This window comes from Cyrtonyx montezumae, unplaced genomic scaffold (assembly GCF_038088225.1).
Source record: "Cyrtonyx montezumae isolate F1298 unplaced genomic scaffold, pur_monq_1.0 scaffold_1, whole genome shotgun sequence".
In the NCBI taxonomy this organism is placed as follows: domain Eukaryota; kingdom Metazoa; phylum Chordata; class Aves; order Galliformes; family Odontophoridae; genus Cyrtonyx; species Cyrtonyx montezumae.
The window spans coordinates 20,740,774-20,765,667 of record NW_027071825.1 but is presented as its reverse complement, the minus strand read 5'-3'; the positions used below and the strand labels follow the sequence as shown (position 1 = coordinate 20,765,667).

Sequence of the window (24,894 nt, the reverse complement as noted above, 5' to 3'; positions counted from 1 at the left end):
TACCCATGAAAAACATGTGAAGTGAAATAGCTCGAAAGGATTGCAATATTGCAGATACATTGACTGACAGTGAAATAAACTGCATAACTGTAATCTTTCTAGTTAACTCCCACCTTTGCAAGTTCTGAAACATGCAATATTATTTTGTAATAAATTCCAATAAATGTTGGACTACCTAAAGAAAATAGGAGCAACCAAAGGTTCAAGGCCAAGCTGTGAATAGACAAAATAAAAATTTCTGTATGTATGTGCATCTACCTGGTTTAAGGATACATCACAATACTTTGATCCTTGCAATGTCACAGCAGGGTCAGACTCTTGTGATCAAAATTGTTCATGGTTACTGACGTTACAGATCATACAATGGCTGCTACTGCAACTGCTAGTTGGGCTAGCACAACAATACACTGGTATTCCACTGAGAAGATTTTCTTTGAATGCATGGATTATTTTTGGCAATTTCTCAAATGACAAGGAAGTCAGTAAAGATGAAAATCTGTTTTATTTTCTTTTTTCTTTCCCTATCAAAATCTTGGAAGGGTGATTGGCTATAAAAAACAGGCTATAAAAGCAATATTTTCAGTCATTCCTCAACAACCATGCATGAAGTAGATTCCTTCTGTATTAAAGTAAAGTAGAAAATGACCTTCAGCTCTTGTAGAGCTGATTTAGTAGTCAACACTAAAATAAATAATAATAAGAATAAAGAAAAATAAATAATCACATAAAGCTAGAAATGCACACTCTTTAGAAGCTGGTTTCTTTATCACAAACTGTACTGATTACTGATTCACTCCTATTATGCAGTAGTTGCTAAAGATACTATAAAAATTAAATTTGTCAGTTATATCAGATTTGACTGATATCTCTTTTTTTCAATTCAGTGCCATGATTAAACTGTAGAAAACACCTATTTCTGCTTTTCTTGAAAACTCTACTGGAATGAGATTTTTCTTATTATTTATTGCACAAAAAAAAATATTATCACCTATATCCATTGCACGTCATATTTCCTCCCAGTATTCACATAGTCAAATTTTCCATATGGTCTTTTGGAGTCCCATGAACTCCTTTCAAGACCCCTGAGGCTTCCCATTTTCCCTTTCACCAATCACATTATTTTCAATAATTGCTAGACGTTTGTTGAAGACATATTGCTACACCAAGGAGAATCTGTCCTATGCTGAAAACAAACAGTTGCACAGAATGAATGTTCAGTGTGACGAGCAGCGTTTGGAATGAAGAGAAGTGTTGGATGAGTACAGACACTATCAAAGCTGTTCTTTACTCAAAGTGAATATTAATGACAGTTGTTTCATGTTTCAAGTTAAAATCATACAGAACACTCTGCTGCAAGTAAAGTAGTTCACTTGAACATATTTTTAAACTTACAGGCAAGGAATAACTATCTAAACATTTTTCATCAGGATATTTCTGATCCTAAAAACAGTATCCCAAAGCCTTCCACTTCTTGATCTGAAAATACAACAAGTTTATTTACAGCAAAAGTAGTTCAAAACTACCTAGAAAATATTTTAAGTATATCCCTTATAAACTTTCAGTGAGAATACTACGTTAGCTCTAAAAGAGTATAAACAAACTCCCTAACTCTGGTTTAGATTTTCTATATTAGATTTAGCATCACAGACTCCAAGACAAAGGATACTATCTTCTTCGCAATAACAATTCAAGTGTCCTGAGACTCCTGACAAATGGTCCCAATATAGTCAAAAGCAACTGGCTTTCTTGAACCTTCTAACTTATAAGTCACTAAACTTAGTTTAGGACCAAGCAAAATGAGCTGAACTATCACAGAACCACTCCTCTTAGTCTCTGCTAATCTGGAACAAGTTCAGCTCCTAGTAAGTTTTTTCTATCACAACACAGATTCTGTAAAAAACTATAGTAGTCAGCACAACATGAATGCAGCTCAATTTTTATTTTTTGAAATACATATATACACTTGGTCCTCAGACAAGTTGATGCCAATCTACGAAATGCTAACAATTGCCTGCAGACTTTTGACTGTTAAAATATTCTGAAATAACATATCTTAGAAATGAAATAAAAAAAATAAAAAATCAGGCCACAACAATTTGAGAAGTACCTTCTCTTATGTGCAATCAGTGTGCCAAAAAATTAATACTCAAAAAAGAACGATGCAGAAGCAAAGATGGAAAAGGTCATTCAGACATGTGTGCCAACAGAAGTGATGTATGATGCACTGCTTCCAATACAATGCAAAAGCAGACATCTCAGATATGGTAACAGACAAACTGAAATAAAATGGAAAGCAGAGCTGAATTCAACAAAGATCCTAATCAGAATGCTGAAGAACTTATGTTCCATTCAAAAAACTCACCACAACACAAAGGACTGACTCCACCCTAGAACAATGGTTAACAACTCCAGAACAAAGGTTAAGAACTTCAGCCAGACTGACATCATTTTGCTTGGATGTACTGATTGTAGTTTAAGACAATTTTTGACACAACTGCTTGTAACACAAGCTGACTTTGGTTGACAATGACCAGCGTCATCATCTTTGGACTAAGGAAAAGTTAGATAACTCCTTCCAGTGCAATGTCAAGTAATGCTGGTATAGAATAAACCATATCTGTTTTGTTGAAAAGATCTATTTTTATGTAATTGATACTGTGTTGTCCTTCGGCAATTTTGAAAACAGGTAGAATACTTTCAATATCATATGCAAACTGAGTTTCCATATCAAAAGAAAACTATAACGTCTGTCAAACACAAATACTTACACTAAACCCTTAAACGTTTCCACATGCATTAGTTTTTAATCTCAATAGTTGTCTAGTGCTTTCTAGTGGCATAGACAGCAACAGTGTAAAACGCTTGTGGCAATAAGGACCACTTGGTAGGAGGCAGATCCTGTTTAATGCCTTAAGAATGATGATTTTTCTCCTGCTAAATTTCACTATTTGTCTGAAATATTCTGAACTTAGACCAGTCTTGATTTTTAAAAGAACAGCATAAAAGCCGTGTTCTCAGACTCTGATTCAGTCAATGTCATCTCAATGCACATTTATCAAATGAAACTACTGTCAGGAATTTGTAAATATCATAGGAAAGTAATTTGAAATTAATCCACATGCCATTTCTGATAAATTATTTTATCATCTAATAGGATCAATATGTGCCACCTATGTACACCAGAAAGGATGAAAGCCTGAAACACATTATCCAAGTACCACAAAACCTCAGAAATACAAGTTCTGAAGCTCCAATGAAATGAATGGGATTTTCATTTTTCTTGTTTTCTCAGTGGCATCAAGATAAGCGTATAAATGTAGGCACATTGGTTTGAATCATCATATCTGGCACCTGCTTGGAAATAAAGAACTTCTGGCCTCAAACACAGCAAAGTCTCTGGATCTGTACAGTGAAAAATGACTGAGCCTCTGAAAAGCACAGCCTCTTCAATTCTCCAGTACATTAAATAAGGTGAGCTGTAAATGCTTTCATTAATGTAAACAATTTTATACTAAATAAATTACACAAGTGACACAAATAAGAAAATAGTTGACTCTGGACAAATATACATTTTTCAGTACAATTCACCATAAGGAGGTACTATTGTCTTCTAAATCATCAATACTTTGTGTTCAGAGTAAGATTTAAAACCATTGATTTGAGATGTTTCAGATTGGGATATTCCATATTTTCCTTGCAAAAGAATGAGCCTATGCTCTTGTAAATTAATGGAAAGAAGAAGTTGTCTTACTGGTCTGTATCTTAGTGCATCTCTGTAGGATCCAAACAGTGATGCCTGTGCCCGAAGAAACGCCTTGGCTACTCCGTCACCCGTAGCTGTAGACTGCTTTTTCAGTTTATTTTTCAGGGCCGAGACCTGCATGACAGAGTGGAACAGTTAAATTAACACCTCAGAAATTGGTACAGCGAGGTATGAACCCAATCAGCAGGCAAACCATAGTGTCTACAGGTCAGCCAAAAATTCATCCTCCTCCTTGATAGCTTATCTTTTTAACTGCAAAGAGCACCTGCTGGTCTGTTAATTGAAATGAAGGCAGGGGATGATGGTAGAGTGCTAATGTGAACTGGTTACGCTCTCTTTTTTTCCCAAGGCCTCTTGACATAAATGAGCTTAATTATTTTACAGTAAACTGTATGTGAGCCACTTTTCTGCAGACTTCTTTCAATCACAAAATTTGTCTTCTCATTTCAAATAAAGACAATTAGGTTTTTAAATTTATATTTCAAAGATTTGTTTTAAGGACTCCCATTGCTCACTTGAGATACAGCTATAGAGATTGTTTAAAACATCAAATTACTATCTTACATCATTTCTCATGCCCCATAGGAATAGCTGCTACCAGTATCTATCAATGGGAAAAGTTTGCATAAATTCAGTGGTACACTGTCTTTTGAATTATTCTTAAAATAAAACATGTAAAAGGAAAAAAAAAGACAACTGTCACATGAGGCACTTGCAGCTTGAAATGAAAAGAATCAAGAAAAAAAGAAAAAAATGCATATTTTTGTGCTAGATTTATTTTTTTTAAGATCTGTCTTTTCTTAGCATGGATGGCCATTACTTGAAGATATTCTAGAAAAAAAAATATATGAATCTGGAATTGTTATAGTATTCTTTAAAGATATGTGGAATTACACCCAATTATAGTTATATTCTCCTAATTATAACCATGAGGGATATCTGGAGAAACAAGCCAACTTCAATTATGCTGTGAATACAAGATTCTGCCTCCCTTCATATTATAACATAACCATAACAGCAATATTTATGTCATTAAATGCTGTACAAAGTAACACATATAGTTACTCTTTAACCAGAACATTATGAGCACATACCATCAGCAAAAAATCTTTCATTCTTTCAGAAATGTATGCAAGAATGAGTATCTTTTTGTTTCTTTATGCAAGCAGTCATGACTGTTCTTGTAGATGATGATTGTAATTGAAGTGTCAACCTAATTAACAACTAAACTTTGAATAATGCTAATGAGAACTGAACATGGCATCAGAGAAAAGACCAGCTCTACAGGTGATAAACCTTCACAGTAGTGACATTTTCCAGTGTAAAGTCACAGTTACTGTGATCTGATCAAAGAGAGAGACCCCCATTGGGTCCAATTATAACTATAGTTTTGAAAAAAGAATTATTGAGTTATGATGTTCATAATCTATGCAGAAAGGCCTTTACAGTATGGGTCTTTTCCCCATAGCTGTGATCTTTTCGATTTATATCCAGGCTCCATAGATCTAGATAAAAGTTTAGTGCCTGCTTCGTTTAGCCCATGGAAAGCACACACCAAGGCTCATTTAAGTTTTGCCTTTACACCTCAAAAGAAAGAAAAAAAGGGTACAATCCTCAGTACAAAAAACACTTAGGGAGGTCAAGGTTGGAAAAAAAATGTATGTTAATTTATTTTCTTTGTTTCGTGCTGTACCATCATATTAAAATTGCTAAAAATTAGGTTTATTTAATTCTGGTGCAAATAAACGGGGGATATACTTTGTTGAAGGGAAGTCTCCCCATCAGTGTTAGCTCACCTTCAACGAAAGCAAAAAAAAAAAAAAAAAGCCTTAGAGCACTGTCTCTCTCATGATGAACAAAGCAACTTAAACATGAAAATTTCCTTTTCACTCTACTTTCTTGGAAATCTAAGCTATTCTAAACTATATCTTGCATACATGGATGTGAAAAAAAAGATGTTTTAAAACAAGTCCTATATTGTTACTTAACTTACACCAGTTTATGCCTTTTAAAAAAATAAAAACAGAAAACAGCCACACCAGTAAAAAATATTAAATCTGGTATAGTTGCATTAAATAATAATTGTGAAACAATAATTAGAGTTCAATAGTTTTTTTAAAAACAGGAACAATGATTTGATTTTATTTCTTAAGCCAAAATTAATCCAATGCTATCTCTTGAAATGTATCAAGAATAACTCATAACTCATAAGCTGAAATTTAATTCACCTAAGGCATTCAAAAATACCTTTCAGCTAGCCAGCCACATATTTCCCAAGGGCATATGTCACATGGTGTGACATGATCAAATGATACAGTTTCAGAGCTCTACCTTGTGTTCAAGTTACTTCATACTTTCAGAAGTACTGTACTAAGTAGTCATAAGTTCAGATGTTGTCATTATTTCTAGGACTTCCATTTATTTCTATTTCTTCTGTCATTATTTCTAGGACTTCTATCTCCAATCAAGTGAAAAATAACCACTCCATATACAGCACAATGGGGAACTGGGAACACACGACATTTTATCGTACAGCTCAGCTACAGGGACACAAACAAAAGAAGCACAAATGTCCTCTTCACCTGAATTTTCCAGCCACACATCTGTAACTGTTTATCAGTGGTGACTAAATCAAATCACTCTGTGAATGGTCATTTTGGCAATTCTAGCCTCAGCATAGGCCCTACCTATGCAAATGTACATAAGCACACAATAGCTAACATAACTGCTGGTTGGTGACACTGTTTCAGTAAAGAATCTTCTGATGGATCAGTATTAATGGAAACAGCAAAAATAAAACAGTCAGTTAGAAAATAGGCACCATCACTCCAACTTGTGTGAAATCTCTTGTTTCTGGGTTTATCAGCCTTTAGCGTCTTTCCCTCCAGATGGATAAATAGTTGAACAATCCTCCTTGTGTCATTCTTGGAGGTAGAGGCAGAATGAATGCAATTAACAAATACCAATGAAAAGGAACAAGCAGAAGAAAAAAGGTCCTATGCTGGCCACTGAAAGTGGTGAGTTTAAGAAAATTTCAGCAGGTGAGATGAGAAAGGGAGAGAAGGTGGAAAACAAGACATGGGGGGGAGGGGGGTGGAATTATATAACAAAGTGAAGGAAAAAGGGACTGTCTTATTTTTTCATTTCTGGCAGGACCCATATAACCCAAAATAAAAGTACCAGGATGCTTTAGGTAAATACATATTTAAAAGAACACCAGAAAGCAAAAATTCTCCCATTTCAATGCATTATTAGTACATCATTAGTTCAACACCACTAAGAACATTCCAACGGACAGTGCTAGGCAGAGGGTTCAGGCACAAAAACACACAAGAACACTGCACTGTCAGGAGTGCAATACCAGGCTGCCATCCTGGAGGGAGTTCTGGCCTCAGACGATTATACTGGAGTTTTAACAAGCCTGATTTCTCAAGCAGCACAGCTGGAGTCCTTGCTGAAGCACTCTTAAGCACCCTCACTGCCCGCTGACCCAGGTTTCCTGTAAGCTGAAGTCATCAAACACTGGTGTGCTATCAAACCACCAAGTGACAGCAAAGCCAGGCTGCCCCTTGGGGTCGGTTACCTGCAAATCCTCCCAGTTCCACAGCTTAACCAGACAGTGACAGAGCAGTTACTGTGCTCGATACCACAGTACAGACATGAGAATGGGTGCTTTGAACTCCTTGTAAGGATTTGGTGCACAGCAGGTCTATGATCACTTAAACCTAAAACTCCTTTGGGTGATGCCATAATGACAGAATAAATCACTCCTAAAATTTCAAAGGAAATACGCAACACGGGTACGAAGCTACAATAAACCCCTGTGACAACTTTACCTTTTTTTTTTCTTATACATATTTTAATCCTTTTATCTATGATTAAGAATGCCAGACTTTTTTTTTTCCATTTCTTTCCATAACTTAAACAGAAATAACTTTTAAAAAAGCTTAAAAATAAAGACCCAGAAACAAACCACAGAGTTAGAATGCCACTACATTTTTTTCTCTTAATGATCTGTTTCAGAAATGGTATTATTAATTTACACTAGAAGCAAACTGTTTTTATCTTCTCCTAGCAACTGCTTCTCTAGGAAAGTGACTTCACTGGGCTGTTAAACACTACCAGTGAAGAGCAATCAGAGCTTTCAGAAGGTTTAAATCAATAGAATAGTTTTTCAGAGATTTAGGAAGTCATAAGGTTGGTATGCGGTTTTGCTCTCATACATATGAAGTAACTAAAAAATGCCAAAACATATTGTGTTGCTCGCTGAAAAGAAGCCCTCTTTTTTTTTTTTTTTTTTTCCAACTAGTCACCATACATCCTTTAAGTTTCCAAACAGTTACCTGATCAGAAACAAGTCACGACTAATATCTCTTCAATATTCATGTGAGTAGAACAATAGAACTGCACAAAAAGTTAAAAAGAATCATAAACTGATATAACTATTAATCAATCCCTTCCTCCTGCAAAAGCTTAAGCATGCATATAAATTTAAACATGTATGGAAGTATTTGAAAGATTTGTGCCCTAAGGAATGCAGAAGCATGCACTGCACTTCCCAGTGACTATCGCACTCTGAAAATGAGATACGCGGCTATTTCTTTAGTGTGTGACATTTGTCAGGCTATACATCACTTTTCAGTGTTCCACCAGATCAGGTGACTGTAACAGTAAAATTACACTTTCTGTAGCAAGAAAATAAGAAAATAGTGGAGAGAAGAAACAAAAATCTTAAAAGAAAATGGAATCTGAGTTTATTTATAACAATATTGTTAATGAAAGGTTTTCTACATACTAGAATGTATGTAGTATGTATGTAATCTACATACACAGCATCTCAGGCAGTCCACCAGCATTTAATAAAGAACACTATCTAGTCAGATGCGAATGTTTTCCAAAATAATTGCATTTTTCAATCTGGCGATCTAGCTTCCAAAGTCAGACCAGGTTCAACAGAATCTCAAGCACCACATTTGAGATTCAACATAAATATCTATTTCAGACTATTGCAAATATCGCTCAGAGTTTCTAAGAGATGGTAGAAACATTCTGCCTATTTTCTCATGGAAAGACTGAACTATGATATTTACATTTTAAAAATAATCTTCTTCCTTGCACTATTAAACAATGAAGCACTGAAGCTAGTTTTGTTTTTAAACATTCTACTTTCAGAATAATTTTCAGTCTCAGTAATTATTTCACAAAGCAACTTTTAAATTTTCTATGTGAATTACAGCCTACTTCTCCAATGCTACCTTTAAAACAGAGATGTTCATCACCTAAGTTATGGTGCTAAATACTGTGACCTCAAAAACAAAACTGAAAAAAAATACTGAATTCTGTATTGCATCACAGTGTGCATTCTCCAACATGCTACAAAGCCTATGTATCTTTCAACAGCTCTGCAGATTTTACAGTTGACAATATTTAACAAACACAGTACAATAAACCAATAAAGCCTACTGTTTTCTGAAGATCATATTTACAAAAGCTATGCTTGAAGTCCACACTGATTCCAGTAAGACTTAGTTGCTATGTGTGCAATCCTCCATTCTCCAAACCTTTTCTGAAAGAGATCAAGTAGAGCAAAGCACTCATCTTTTTCCAGAGTTAACTGCAAGCAGGTATTGCATAATCAGGCCCAAGGTTTAGAAACAGCTAAGCTTTTTCTACATAAATTTATCTATGTAACTATGTAAATTTTTTATAGAGCACAAGCATTCTTTTGCTACCGTCTTACACTGTTAAAGCACTGAACGAAGTATTATTGCATTAGGAAATTTACTCCCTCAGAAGTAGCTATTTATTTTCATCTTTTTTAATTAAAAACTAATAGACAAATTCGCAGTGAAATGATAAAAATTTAAAAACAAGTGTTCTTGTCAGAAGAGAGGAAAAAGAGGGTCTTTCCCCCTTCTAAGAAAACAAAGGATTCCTGAAAGTCTTGCACTGATTTATTTTTCCAATTTTAAATACCTTAGGAGTAGCGGAACTGCTACTGGCATGGTAGTATTTCTAACAGTCAATAAATCTAAAATATTATGTGTGAATATTGGAATGAAGCCATTAAGAAGATTACAGCATGCAACACAGCAGAGGGTCCACATGAAAAAAGGACTGGTAATTCAGGACAACTGTGACCACTGACCTTTGCACAGTCAAGACCACTGGTCAGTCTGACAGAATAATAGAGTTCACATGCATAGAAAGTCATCCACCCTGTAACTATAATTTAAATACTTAAAAGAATGATTTAAAAATGCCTTTAAATCTCAGTTAATTTATTACGCAGCTTATTAGACAGTGTCATATAGTAATATTTTTCAATCTTAAATTTATCTTGAAAAAAATCAGAAAGGGAGCATTTTATATACACTTAACTATGGTAAACTATTAAATACCTATGCCATAACAACATCTCCAGGCATAGTGATCAAGAAAATAAATACCCAGTTTTCAGCAGAGACAAGAAATAGTTTCAGAAAAATCTTGAGAGAATATTGCACTCCTTTTGTTAGGCTGTTAATCTATCTGGAATCAACTTTTCAAGGCATGAAGACAAGAGTTTCTTTTACATTTCCAGTTCTTCATCCTATTTTAACACCCTTCATTGGTATTCCTGCTTATTATGTTTTTTCATCAGAAGTTTTACCACCTTTGTACATAAGCTTATGAGTCTTATTCATACAGGCCAAAATACTTCACATACGTAGCCATCTGACATTTGCTCTAGTGTTTCAAGTCTAACATACCATTTTGGCTCTACAGTCTTAACTTCTTACAATTCTAATCCAGATGTTAGCAGTTGTATTGTCCCAAATGAATGCAGAAGAATAAGCAGTCCACCACTTTTTGTGCCAAAGCCTTGACTCTGTCATTTGTTTGCAGATTTTCTAACTATAATTTTTTCGTTAACTTTTAATTAAATTGGCTTGAAGTATAGAAAGAAATTAAACTATTTAACTATTAATTATTGACTATTTAACTATTAAGCTTCATCATAAAATCCTGAAATAACATCTGTGAGCATATTCTTCATAAAACACAGTGGTTTTGTTTAGTAGTTTTCTTTTTTTCCAATTTCCTTCAGTGAAATACAGACTATTGTACAGTCTGCACATTAGATAACCTTCACTAACAATAATAAGATACATATATATGTGTATATACACACAGTGAGGGAGAATATACTCCTAAAAGTAGGAAGAATTGTAACTTCTACTTTTTTCATGCTAGTTTACTCATTTAGAGACCATTCTGGTACGCATCTGTAAATGTATGAGAGGTTACTTTCATTGCAGATTCACTTCCACTGGTCCAGGGAACCTCCAGCTACGCCAGTACGTGACCAACGATGACTGCTAATTCTCAATTCTACATCTAGCTGCTATCTGACGAGAGGCACGTACCTCCATGACATTATAACCTCAACCTTTTACACCCCATACAAGTTTAAGTAAAATTACCATCACAATGAAAAAATCTTTTTTTTTCCTTTACTTGTTATACTCTTATACAATACAGTACATTCAAAATTACTGTGCATCTGTGTACATACTTTTTTGTACACCAACATAAAATTGCATAATATCAGAACATTTTTTTAGATAATCAGTTTCTTATACATTACTGAACTACAGTTGATACTGAATCAAGAGCAAGACTGACCAGAAGAGCTACAGAAAGTCTAGGTTTAAACACTGTTATAATCACAGGGAACTTACATTAATATAATCATCAAGAGTTTGATTTCTCGTTTCAAATACATACAAATTATCCGCAAAAACAAGTATGTAGTGACAAAAATAGTATGTCACTTCAGTGCCTTTCTTTGATTATGACAGTTTGTTTTTCTGATTTACAATTTTGAGGAAATGTAGCTCTTTGATTTCAAATTTTGATATAAAATTATTTGTGCTGACAACGGCTTGTGCAGCTATAACTTAATAATCAAAACAGTGATTTCAAAATAAAATTTTTTCAGAGCTATATTGGGAAAAACAAGGTAAGTGAATTTTGTGACTATTCAAAATGATATACAGAACATGTTCCCCTATAGGCAATAGGAAAAAAAGGAGGGGGAGACCCTCTGCAAGATCAAAGTCCAGAAAGAACTGGCACTTAATTTATCATCCTTTACAGACAAAAGACAGTTTTCGTCATTTCAAAAGGATCAGATGTCTTTTATGACAAACTGGGTTTGCAGTTTAATTTACAAATAGAATTCTAAGTAAGCAGTCTTTGCTCTGCCAAAGCAAATGACAAACAGTATAGGTTTTCATTCGTGCAGCCCTCAGCAGGATAGAAGAGATTAAAATAAAACTGAAATAATTTAGAGAAAACAAATAAATGTTTCAGAAAGTTGAAGAAGATCAAAGCCTGAATTTTCTGACCCCAACTGTACAAGCATTTCTTATTATATTGACCAGTGCCATCAGATCATTAATTAAAAGGAAAACGCTGGCAGGTGGCAGGGAAGGAGAAGCCGATAATTGGCCCCCTTCTTCTTTTTGCCTTCAAAAACTCTCTCGTTCTTTTGCAAGACATGCCACTAGGCAGACAGAAATGCCTACTTTGTAATATAATGATTAAGATGAGATGAAGAGACTCTTGCGTTTAGAGCAGCTATGCCTAATGAATGCAGCTAGCTTTATAATTACGATCCTACTTTTACAATAAGGAATATGATGTTCCATTCAACATCTCCTCAACTGTCAGAAATGTAAAATATCAAATACAGGAGGCTACATTTGCTGCTTTTTACCCCCTTATTTCTTTTACAGCAGTTAGCAAAGCCAGGCAAAAAATAGCATCTATTTAAGAGAGAAACCCCAAGAAATGTCTGTAAGACTCACCACTTCACCAGGTAGGTTGTTGAGGTCATTAAAAGGGTTTTCTAGATTGTTTGTGTCAACATTTAGCAAAACCACATCTTCCAATGATCTATTTTTTACTCTCTGCAAAGAGAAAAAAATAGCAAAAAGAATTTTACTATGGCATCCTCCTTGAAGTACCTTTTTACTATAATGGCTAAATTAGAAATTATGGTGTTACAAAGAGTACAGCTGGCAAAGACAAGGTTGAGTCTTTACACGAAGGATCTGTGAATTAGACACAGAAGTAAAGATTATTTGAACACTTTCTCCTCATCAAACACTAAAGTTATATTAATAACCTCTAAAAAAACATGAGTATTCAATAAATTAATTCCTGAGAACTAAGAATATTTAAAACAGTTAAGCACAATATAATTATATACTTTTATATGTGTATATATACACACACTCACACGTCTTATAAAAACAGATCATTTTCTCTTATTTGTGAAAATGAGATAGGATATTAATCATAAAACCAGAAGAAAATAGAGCAAAGTAATTATTTTCAGATTTATGTAAATCCAAGGCATACGATCATGCGATGCCATCTAGTATTTCAGAAGAAGCTCTTTTGTCACTGGACTTGATTAGCAGGTAAAAATTAAAACATTTATTCCTTCAAGAGAAGAATTTAAAAAAAAAAGATAAAACTTATTATGCATACAATAGTATGCAATATTATGAGTCAGAAAATACTTTCAGACAAATTTCAGTGATTTCATCTACAGAGTGAAATTGTTATCATTTTCTGACTAAATAAAGATCCTAGTCAAAACATTATAATCAATGTACATAGATTATAAGAACTTGCTCAATGAGAAAATAATATTATAGCTACAGTTAGGAAATGTACATGACAGAAGGCTGTTTTCTGGAAGCATAAAAGTGCTAGGGGTTCACACTGGGGGACAGCCTCATTAATTCTGCCAATGTGAATTCCTCCTCAGAAATTGCTCTAGTAGAAGTATAAAACAGTTCCTGAATCAATTACCTACACTGCACGTCAGCCATACTTCACACATAGACTTACCTGTGTCATCAAACAGTAACCAAAAGAGACAAAACAATTTATTTTTTGACTCAGCTACTACTTATCACTCAGGTGAGGTGCATTGTTCTGTTGTATGCTCACATCTGGAAAGGCTTTACAAAATTTTCTGTTTTCTACAATAAAAGTTATAAGTGTTATTGAATGAATTCTGGACTCCAATTTTCAGTGGAAGAGAAACGCAAGTCAGCTGGGATATGAGAATATTGTTGACTTTCACTTGATGATGACCCAGAAATAAATTTAATTGCTATTACTGGAAAGATCTGAAATGCTGTTGAACCTCCATAAAAGCATAAGATATAATTTCATTGAGCTATTTAACGTGAACAGAAACAAATCATGATGCAGAGCTTGTATTTTTCAAGAAAGCATTTCAAAAGCATAATTTCAAATAGGGACAATTTTACTTTTTAAAATACTGAAGCTTAACATTTGCAATTCTGAGTTAATAATTGGGGACTTTTTCTGAAACGTTTCCATTGAAATCATTAGTTATGGTATAAACATCTCATGGCCAGAAGCGTATAGGAAACTTACCTCTATTAAGCTTAAGTGGACACCAATTAGATAAGGCATGGGTGCACTGAAGAAAAAAAGAGGAAACAATCAAATTACCATTTAGTTACAGCAGCATTTTCAGATCAGAACATTTTACAAAGTTGGTTTGTGTGGTCTCCAGGTAACATACACTGTGTAAGCTTGTATTAAATGTATAGAGGTGCTCTTGAAATTATTACTAGCTGAAATTATTACTAGTAACTATAATTACTATCATTATTACAATGTAGTAATGATAACCGCAAAATAAAGGACACTTATCCTAATTGAAGAATTAAGAATGAAATGATGTGTAGTAAGGCTTCCTAACCTCCTACATATGTAACTTCAGTGAGTGCTATATGGCAGAGATATCCTAGTGAAAGCAATCCTATCCTGGTGAGAAAACTGTCCATCTCCAGAAGTAAATTAATTTTAAAACACCATTCTGGAGAACGTGGTGTCAGTGAGCTTCTGCAGTGCTCATATAATATCTCATATAATATCCTGTTTTACCCAGATTGCAAGCTTCTCATTTCCAATTTACATGAGACAAGGAATAATTTTCAACGTGGAACAGCTATCCACTGAGCCTCTGCAATGAGACCTCCTGCAGCATGCAAGCAAGAAAGTAAACTAGCCAGATTAATTTTCACGTTTTTTTTTATAATGTTCCCTTTCTTCCACTAATCTGCTAAAGAATATATTCACTATCCAGTGTTAAAGGAGAAAAAAATGTCCAAAAAAAATCATCAGTGAGCTTTTTTGCACTATGAAATTACTAAAAATATTCTCTCCAGAGAAGTGAGCAGTAGATAGACCAGTTCAAGCAACCCTGTGAGAAATGAAATACTAAGAGAGCAGAGAGAAAAAGCAAATAAAATTAAGGACTGAAAAATAAATTGAAGACCTCTGGTACGAACAGCACATCAATCCAATCGCCTAGCGGAGCGTAACTGGGCACGGACCGCTCAGGGACCCACCTCCTGAGGCCCAGGAGGGGCTTCCCTGGGCCACTTCCCCCATGGCCTCAGCAGTGCAGGCCCAGCTCTGCAAGAGGAGCAAATGCAGCTGGCTACGGCCACAGATAATATAGAAAAATCTGGGCATGCTGTGGATTATCCAATTGTTTTCATTAGGAACGCCCTACAAGAAAACACTGACTAAAACAAATGAAAAAAAAATTTAAGAAATGAATATCAGATCAAAACAAGTTTTCAATATGTCTACACTATCAAAAATCAAAGGATTGGAGAGACTGCAAACTCTCACAGCTTAAGGCTTCCAGGCTGTGGGGTGCAGACTTTCAAACAGGTAAATGGAGACTCCTCCGACTTCACGGTGTCTTATTCTTAGCCCAGTACTGAAAATCTATGACCACTTCATCCAGGCTAGGGCCTTATGCCTTCCAGACTAAACACAGATTACAGGAAAACACAAATGGGTTTCTCTCCAAGAATGTGTCTGCAGAGCAGATGCACATGCATTCATATGCAGCGAGGAATTAGACAGCTTGAAGACACTATAATTTCAAGAGTGTCTGACACCAGGCAGTATATTTGAGCGAACAAATGTGAACGACGGTGGCTGGCGCGTAAGTGCAGATTCTGCTGAATGCTGAGCAAAACAGATCCTCCTCAGGTTCATCACATCAGAGTGCCTCAGCGTTACGAGTCACACAAACCAGAGAGACTACAATGAAAAGAAGTGCTATATCACCTATGTACTCCGTGCACACTTTTCTAGCAGCTTCACCAGACCTGTACTGACTTGTAATAGCTGATGATTTGCTCCATTAATAAATCTGTCATTAGAAAGGGTAGCGTGCAGAACAAAGCAACAGCTACATCATGCCAATTTCAAAGTTAACAGAACAAAGCTAATTAGATAAACATACCTTGAAAATGTATGAAAAAGGCAGGTATGGGAAGTCAATTAGATTTTCAGCAAAAAATTAATGTTATTACTGATGGACTCTGAAGCCCTAAAAACAGACTTTTGTAAAATGTACATAAAGTTGCTTATTGTGATACTACTGGGAGCTGCTATACAGTTTTTCACTTGCTTATGCATGTTATTACAAAAAACGTTATTAATCCATAGTATCGTTTCTTAAAATAATTACTATGCTATGCAAAACATGCACATTAATTGGAAAATAACTGTCCTGTTCTCATGAAAACAGACTTGCACACATCCCAATTCAGGAGAGATCAAATCTCATAAAAAGACATGCTACAATCCTAAATTGAATTTTCTAATTGCATTATATTCTTAACGCAGCATCGGTAGAACAGACGCTTTATCATCTACAGACAAAACTGTCATACACTCTCCTATATCAGCAACTTAGTTTGCCAAGAAATTACACAGAAATTCAATAAAATGAGCTTTACCCTTTACAAAAATTGATTTTATTTAAATAAAATTCACTACAAGAATACTCAAACTTATTTTCTCTAAAAGCTCTCTTGAAAGCCAGTCCCGAAAACAGCATGAATGCAACCATATCATAGAACGGTGTGGGTTGGAAGGGATCTCAGGCATCATCAGGTTCCAATTCCCCCACCAGAGGCAGAGTTGCCAGCCACTGGATCAAGTACCAGATCAGGCTGCCCAGGGCCTCAACCAACCTGGCCTTAAACACCTCTAGGGACGGGGCATCCAGAACCTCTACGGGCAGCCTGCTCCAGCACCTCATCCACCTTTCAGTGAAAAACTTCCCTGACATCTAATCTTAATCTCCTTTCCTTTAGTTTAAAACCATTTTCCCTCGTCCTATCACTATCTACCCTTATTCAAAGTTGATTTCCTACTGTTTATAATCACCCTTTAAATACTGGAAGGCCATAATGAGGTCTCCCCACAGCCTTCACTACTCCAGACCTGACAAGCACAGTTCCTTCACCCTGTCTTCACAGGAGAGGTGTTCCAGCCCCCTGAGCATCTTTGGAGCCCCCCTCTGGACTCTCTCCAAAAGCTCTGTCTCTTTCTCGTATTGGGGGCCTCAGAGTAGTTTTTCTTCATTCACTTCTGTAAGTAATCTCAAGAAATACTGTAAAAACTTTAAAACTGTATTTAAGATATCTATTGGTCAAGAATATGTTGTAGGAAACTTATTTATTTGTGTTCTTTTCTTCTAGAGCTGAAATGAGTAGGTATTTCACTGTATAATATTTTGTTGTTCTTCAGAAAAAGGAACTGATATCTCCGTTTTCTCATATGTTTGTTCCAATTCTCACATTGGTGCTGTCAGCAGAATTTAAGGCCGATGTAAGTTACACGGAGAAAGAAAATCCTCTCAAGTTAATAGACAATACTGCTCCCACACAGGATTCTGCACTTATTCATAACCAGCCCTGATGGCATGACAGTCCACACTGGTGGACTGTCATTACATTTAAAACCTGTCTTCACATAACATTGCTTGATAGAACTAAAGAGGATATTTTGATAACAAAGGAAAGTGGGTGAATTTAAGTGTTTTAGTACAAACTTAATGCAGAGATGAACTTTGCTTTTCTCATGCCCAGAAAATGTACCAGCCAACCAGTTCAACTTTTAAAATCGAAACCCTACAGAACTGCATTATTTATCTTCAGGAAATCTCAAAACTATAGTTCTCATAGTAACTCATTGAAAACAAAAAAAAAAAAGGTGGATTTCTCACAAAACACGTAGGATGATTAACGTGCAAAGTATGTTGCAGGATCAGGACCTGTACTTAGAGCAGTAAATTTAAATGTTTTTTTATCTTTGTTTAAACATGTTCATACTCCCTTCAAATTGCCAACATTATCAAACTGATAATCCTCTACTTTGTTTATTTTAGTATCATTCCAGAACAATGCTAAGTAAATGAGTTAACAGGAGACATCTCAAAGTGCAAGTTAAACGATATAGTTTTGAAGCAGAAAAATACATTATGTTTAAGTGAAAAAAAAAAGTGTTTTCATAAAAGCAATTACTCTGCCAAAAATATCGAAAGGAAAATATACAAAAAAATTTAGAAAATTATTTCATTCACTTTTAATTGACAAGATCTTCTTGGACCCCACACTAGGTTTAGTCTAATATATACTTTGACTGTAAATTCATCAATGTTTTCTAACCTCACATATTATACAGCTAAGAGGAAAACATTTACTCATTGTTAGACACCAAAGTATGAAGAAAGGCAAGTATTTTATGCTTTTATTACACTACTCCAATCTATCTCTGAAAAGAACCACTCAAAGCAAACATGATCAGACAGAATCATGAATACATGACAATCTTTAATAAAAGTCTGAATTATAGTTATTGTGGTAAATTCATCAATTGTGTATTTCCTTCTGTTAACTTTATGTTTCCATTTGAACAACATGAAGAGAAAGAAACTTTTTTCCCTTTCTATTGTTACACAGTAAAAAAGAAAAGAAGGTATAAATGAGTTTTACAAGTTTAAGAAACTCCATGCTTCTTTTTAATGAGTAAAATAAAAATTCTCAGGTCATGCCACAGTGACCTAGAATCTGAAGTATTATTATCATCACAAGGAGCTGTGTACAGCATCTAACATTATTATTTCTCAAATTATCTGTGCTTAGGAGGGCAAATATAAAATCTTCTAGTATTCAGGATGCACTCTGCAGGGTGTATCTTAAATAGGGGTGTTGAGCTACCTTCTGAGAACAGCATTTATGGATAATACTGAAGAATATAAAAAGCTTCTGGCAGTAAGTTCAAGTAATACAAAAAACTAAACAAACACATCCAAGCTATATCCCCATCTTGGTGCATTTTATCAAAGCTAGGAGGAAAAAATTGGGACAGAGTATCTCCAGAAGAAAACTGTCATTAAAGATGAAAGGCTTAGCTACTGTTGAAACGAAGAGTGAAGGGGTGTTTTTAAAAACAAAAGAAAAGACACACAGATGAAGTTTAGGAATCATCCTAAAGTTATACCATGGGCAAATATTGTAAACTTGAGGAAAAAATATCAAAGACTTAGGGAAATTTAATGAGAATTTCTTTCAAAACAAAAAGTGTAGTGGAGTGGGTGGAGTTCAATGGAACATCAATATTTATAGGCTCCAGAAAAAAAGAAAACAAAAATAAACAACCATAAAGCCCTGCAAGCACATAAACATAATTTATTTCTATGAAGAAAAAGTGTTAATAACAGAAATGCTAGAATTCAGCTGGTATGCATCCTACTTGGGTTTTACATATAATAATTCCTGATCTCTTAAAGTGGCTTTAAATGGTTCATTTATCCACCACAGATTCATAGCATCTATTTGAAGTGAAAGCCTCCAGGGATAGATACTCTCATATTAGTTCCCTAAGGAAGCTCATTTGGTAACACTGGCACTACTGCCAACAGGAGTAAATCTTTTCTTAGTCGGAAATCTTAAAAATCAGGTATCTGGAATTGAAAATTACTTCAAATTAGCCTGGTATAATGAGTAATGACCTTCACAAAGGAAGCATCATTCCTTGAAGGATCACAAATCACTCAAAAAGCAATCTTTTCCAGTTAAAAAATTTAGCAAACACATGAAGTCAGTTATGTGGACAGAAACACAGCAAATATATTTGCTATCACAGTTCCTACAATAAAAATGTTGTAAGTATGAAAAGGAGATTTGAAGCTAATTTGGTAAAGTGTTGGATATGATCCTGAACCTGACTGAGCCTAAAGCACAGACAGAATTATTCCTTGGACCTAAAAGAAACACTGATTCTTACTAATGCTTAATTCCAGATAGATCAGTCAGTGTTTTTTGAATGCATCCGTCAGTATCATCTACCTCAAGTTACTGTAAACATTATACAAACAAAAACCATAAAACTGTTGTATTTAACTTACTGAACATAACAACTCTACCAATGAAACGTGAACTGTTACTATGAACATGATTCTTAGATGCTCTGTTGACAGTAATCAGCACCATAATTCAAAAGCCACATAAAGACACGCTGAAATATCTCTGTTCAAGACATTATTTAACACTGACTGTAGTGATTTAATGAATCAGACCCTGCACATTTGGTCAAATGAGTTACTTAGAATTCTAAGAAAGGTAAGAATCTCAGAAGTGAGAATAGCAGGTTCTATCTTACCAGCAGTAGTCCAGGAGATGTGGAGGAAGCACTGGGATGTAAATGTGTTGCCAGTACATTGGATACAATAACGCAGCTGATGCATGAACACAAGCAGTTAACTGAAAAAAAAAAAGTACGCACAGAATTAGCAACAAAAACTAAGAGGAAGAATAAACAGAAAAAACAAAATTACTTTAAAATAGCTTTTGTATTTATAAGAAACTTACCTCCTCAAACCACATATGATAGCATTTTTTATTACTTTTAATTGCTTAAATTTAACTATGGAAAAAACCTAATATACGCATGCAACGTTCGCAAGTAGTTGGACTGATGAGTCAATTCAAAGTCAGCTCTGCTCAGATCATCTGAAGAAATTAAGCATGCAGTTGTTGATGTTTGCCATGGTCAGCATACGTGCAGAGCTTGAGCTCTGCCCTGCTGCACCAGCTGGGCCAGGCAGGAAAGGCAGCATGGGACCTTGCCCACCTTCCTCTTTGGAACAAAGGGAAACGAGCGTGCACAAAATGCACTGCACTCAAACAGGATTCAATTCTATTTCTGTCACTCTATTTCCAAAGTACCTTTGCAAAAATAAAAAATAAACTACACTGAATTCCCTGTGACAGCAATGCAACTGCATTACAACTTTGACAGACTCCCTCCTCTCTCCCCTGGTGCCTAAAACTGAAACTGGCAAGTCTGGCAGCCAACACCACCAGAAGATGAAGAACTCCTCGGCCAAGAAAGGAGTTACAATTGGCTTACCATTCAAAATGGACGTGTGGACACGGATTGTCTTTGTTGGTTTCTGTGTACTTCTAGTTTGGTTTTTGCTTATTTTCTGGTTGATTTTTAAACAAAGCATCACTACGGAATCGACCAGGAGCCAGGTCTTGCTCACTTCTTCAGTGAACACAGTAATTTGCAGTACATCAAGAACTTGGATTTCATCTCTCAAACACTGCATTACTATTAGGGAATCAATCCCTTTTATTTATGTTTCTAGGTATCCATAGAGTGCACAGAATGAGAAAATATCAAGACCGTGTTCAAAATGAGGCAGTCAGCAACTAGCATGCTACATACTAACCACACTACAATCCTGACAAAAATTATATATGTATATATATAAAGAAAGAAATTTATGTATATATATTTAAATATATAAATAAATCCACATTTGAGATCAATTGGGATGAAAACTACTTGAAACAAAATTTAAGAAACTCAGTCAAAGGACCTAACACAATCTCTTACAGGTTTGGCACCAGACTGCAATTTCTGCTACTGAGGCTATATCGTCCTTCTGCTTTTCTGCTTTACTTACCAGCATCATCTAATGAAGGCCGAGCATGGAAGCACACACAAAGGGAATGCCCCACACAGAAGACTCCAAGCTTATGGAAGAAGACAAGACTGTCCTAATGTTTTATATCGCAACAGAATTACTGTCTCAGGTTAACATGATTATTGCTGCCGTTTATTAGATGTGTACCTTCTACAGTAACAAAATGAAGAGCTAAAAATAAAATGTAAATCCTGCCATATAGCAAGTGCTAAAATATTATGGATTTTACAGAAAAAAAAAAGTCCCTGTTGGTGAAACAGAGCAGCAGTTAAAGCTTTCACACCCAGGCTGTCTTAGACAATTACTCTCGTAAATAAAAATTATGCTGCAATTTTGTATATATATTTTTACACTGAAAAAGGAGAAAAAAATCATTATAAGAACAGTGCAGCAGAAATCAGGGACAATTACAATTTGTGCAGCGTAGTTTGCTCAGCACTCAGATTAATATAACACGATTAAATATGGAAAAGAAGAGGGTCTGAAAGCTCCTGAGGGATATCATTAGGGCAAATTGCCAAAGAATGAAACATGAGCCAGTCAGGAGAGCTGGAAGCTGCAGCAGTACCAAGGGACCTGAGCGTTCGACAGTTGGAGCTCCAGCATGGTGTGAGCTGCGGGTTAAGGCGACGGGAGGCTGCTCGCTGACACGCGGGATGTCACCATTGACCGGCGCACGGCCCGCACCTGACAGCTCTGCTGCAGGAAGCCAAGGATATCATCATCCCCTACTTAAACTGGTCAGTTCATATTAACATTTTGTTTCTTAGCTTCACGGCAAACAGCTGCAATTACTCTCAGTTCAGACTTGCAAAAAAAAAAAAAGCTGTTTTAATAATTAGTTTGGTTACTAAGAATTAATTGATTTGAGGGATAAAATAAATGAACACTTACCCCTCTTCTATGCAATGAGATTTATGAGCTTTATTTTCATAATCCCTCCTATGTTCAGCTACTACTACCAATAGTGCAAATCAGGCTCAATATTATGGGTTTTGGACCTTTAATAATTTCATATTCAGTCTCAGTAATCATAATTGTTCACATACTAGTCTTTATAGTATATAAATTTCAAATCACAAATACCTATACAAAAATCAGCACGTAATTCAATCACAGATGAAATAAAGCTGAACATACAGTTACATAGGCGGTCTCCCGATGTATACATCTTCCTCCCCCTCTTAATAAGTATTCTTAAATTATGAAGTAACATGACAGTACAATTTTAATAAAGAAATATTTTTTATGTCTTAGGCATATGTCTGTTATATTTTAGCTCTTGCTATAACAGAGGAAGGGTACAATTACATTACAAACATTTGAAGTTTTATTAACTGCCAGAATCTGTATTTTGGTGTTGCACTCAGACTGACATTTAACATTTTTAACAAAAAAATTAAATTCTAGCATTTCTAGCAGGAAAAATAAAGATCTGACTACTCACACATCAACAGTTTGCTCTACTGGCCCTTGCCTTTAGTTTCAATCATTTTCAATCTAACACCTCGTTTCAGTATTTCCATTTATGCTGCTGCCGTAGATTTCCAAACATTTTAATATGTCAGGAATATGTTTGAGAGTTTCCTGCTGTACACAGCCTGCAACACAAGTAGCCATGGGATTCTGCTACTCTTCAAACTGTGTGACATTTTTAATACTGTGCCAACTCCGTCTTTAAGCAAATACTGATATGATAATTATGGATTTCATATCAAAACACTCACACTTTCTGGCAAATTTTCTTTTTTAGTGTTTCAACAGTGAAAGGCTCCAGCTATTTAGTTAACATATCTTTTTAACTATCACACTCACACATACAAAGAGAAGGAAACAGAATACTGCAAATCTCAGAATAATAAGTCCAAAGTAACCAGCTCAAGTGAACACACAGGGAGTGAGCAGAGCACGACTGCTTGTATCAGTGCTTGGAGGTCTACAGAGGTGACCACTGGATTTGGGGAGAGGACATCTGATGGCAGCTAGGCTTGGAAGAAGGGCCAGTGAAAGCAAGAGTGGGCACCTGCCGGGAGCTGGTGGAGGAGAGGGGAAGGCAGAGAGCCCCAAGGGATGAAACCAGCATCTGTTGCTTGACCGACTGGAGAGAAGCATGACTGGTGCAATCTCCTGCAGAAAAGTGTTTTGCATTGTTTATGGAAAAGGTACTTGCACGGAGCCTGTGTGTTCACAACCACTTTTAAACAAATTTCTCAGAGACACAGCATAGATTTGAAAACTCTCTTTTTCAGGACAGGCAGTTTCTATCCCAAATCATGAGGTTGTCTTCAAAGCTCTGTAAAACCTTTCCTATTTTGCCCATGACTACTGGAGATTACATCAGCAGGGAATTCAGATTCCTTTCACAGAAAAAATTGTAAAGAATTTACTGTATTTTTATGCATGCACACAAACACATCAGTCCTCAACTCTGCAATTTGTTAAACATTAAGAAAGCAGAATGTTTCTTGCAGGGCCTACCTATTGCAAATTTGATAGTTTACCACATGGTTTGAAGCAGTGAATAACGTTGGGATATACTCCTAAAGTCCACTGCATTGGAGAACACTACCAGCATCGTGCTACAGTCCATTATAAAATGGACAGGCGATTTTTAAACAAAGCTTTTGTCTTTTGAACTCCATGTGCCAATATTGAACAGAAATTTCAATATATCTCCAGCAATTGTTACTTTTTAGAGTATTTTTCTTCATTTCAAACAATTTCTTCTAGATAAAAACTTTGACTTAATCTGATTTTAAAAATGGGTTGAAATGTGTTTTAAATTACATAAAGAACTCGAATCAATACAAATTTGATTTCAAATTGCCAGCATTTTGATAGACATGAAAAAAAATCTTGTCCCATTTTATCAGTTAATGAATTTATTAACGTTAGAGTACAACTGAAAGTTTCAGCTTGTTTCTGGTCTCTTCTGATAACTGTGGTCAGTGTCACCATCTCAGCTTTCATCACACGGTGAGGAAAGCAACCAGTGTTTCAGGCAATGTTCTGAGTGACCCCAGCACAGTAATTTTCTCTCTCCTCATTAAAAAAAAATGTCTGAACTATGTGTGAGCAGATAATACGATCTCCCCAAACAGTGGAAGAACGCATTACAAAGCTGGTAAGCAAAATTCGTCATTGGGTGACAGTAAATTGATTAATACCAACTTCCAGCAAGGCTGAGATGATGCACAAATTCCAGAGAGACCAAAGAATTCCT

General features: G+C 35.4%; 1 protein-coding gene across 2 annotated transcripts in view; it reads right to left on the bottom strand.

Annotated features, from left to right (window-relative positions):
• DENND1B (DENN domain containing 1B) overlaps window positions 1-24,894 on the bottom strand; it is a 144,629-nt gene that overhangs the window by 38,718 nt on the left and 81,017 nt on the right. For both annotated transcript variants that reach the window (XM_065743041.1, XM_065743033.1), the window contains 4 exons: window positions 20,339-20,439; window positions 14,231-14,276; window positions 12,619-12,720; window positions 3,752-3,877 (listed from right to left, as the gene is read on the bottom strand). In XM_065743041.1, coding sequence (XP_065599113.1) covers window positions 3,752-3,877; window positions 12,619-12,720; window positions 14,231-14,276; window positions 20,339-20,439 — 375 coding nt within the window. The remainder of the gene's footprint in view (window positions 1-3,751; window positions 3,878-12,618; window positions 12,721-14,230; window positions 14,277-20,338; window positions 20,440-24,894) is intronic.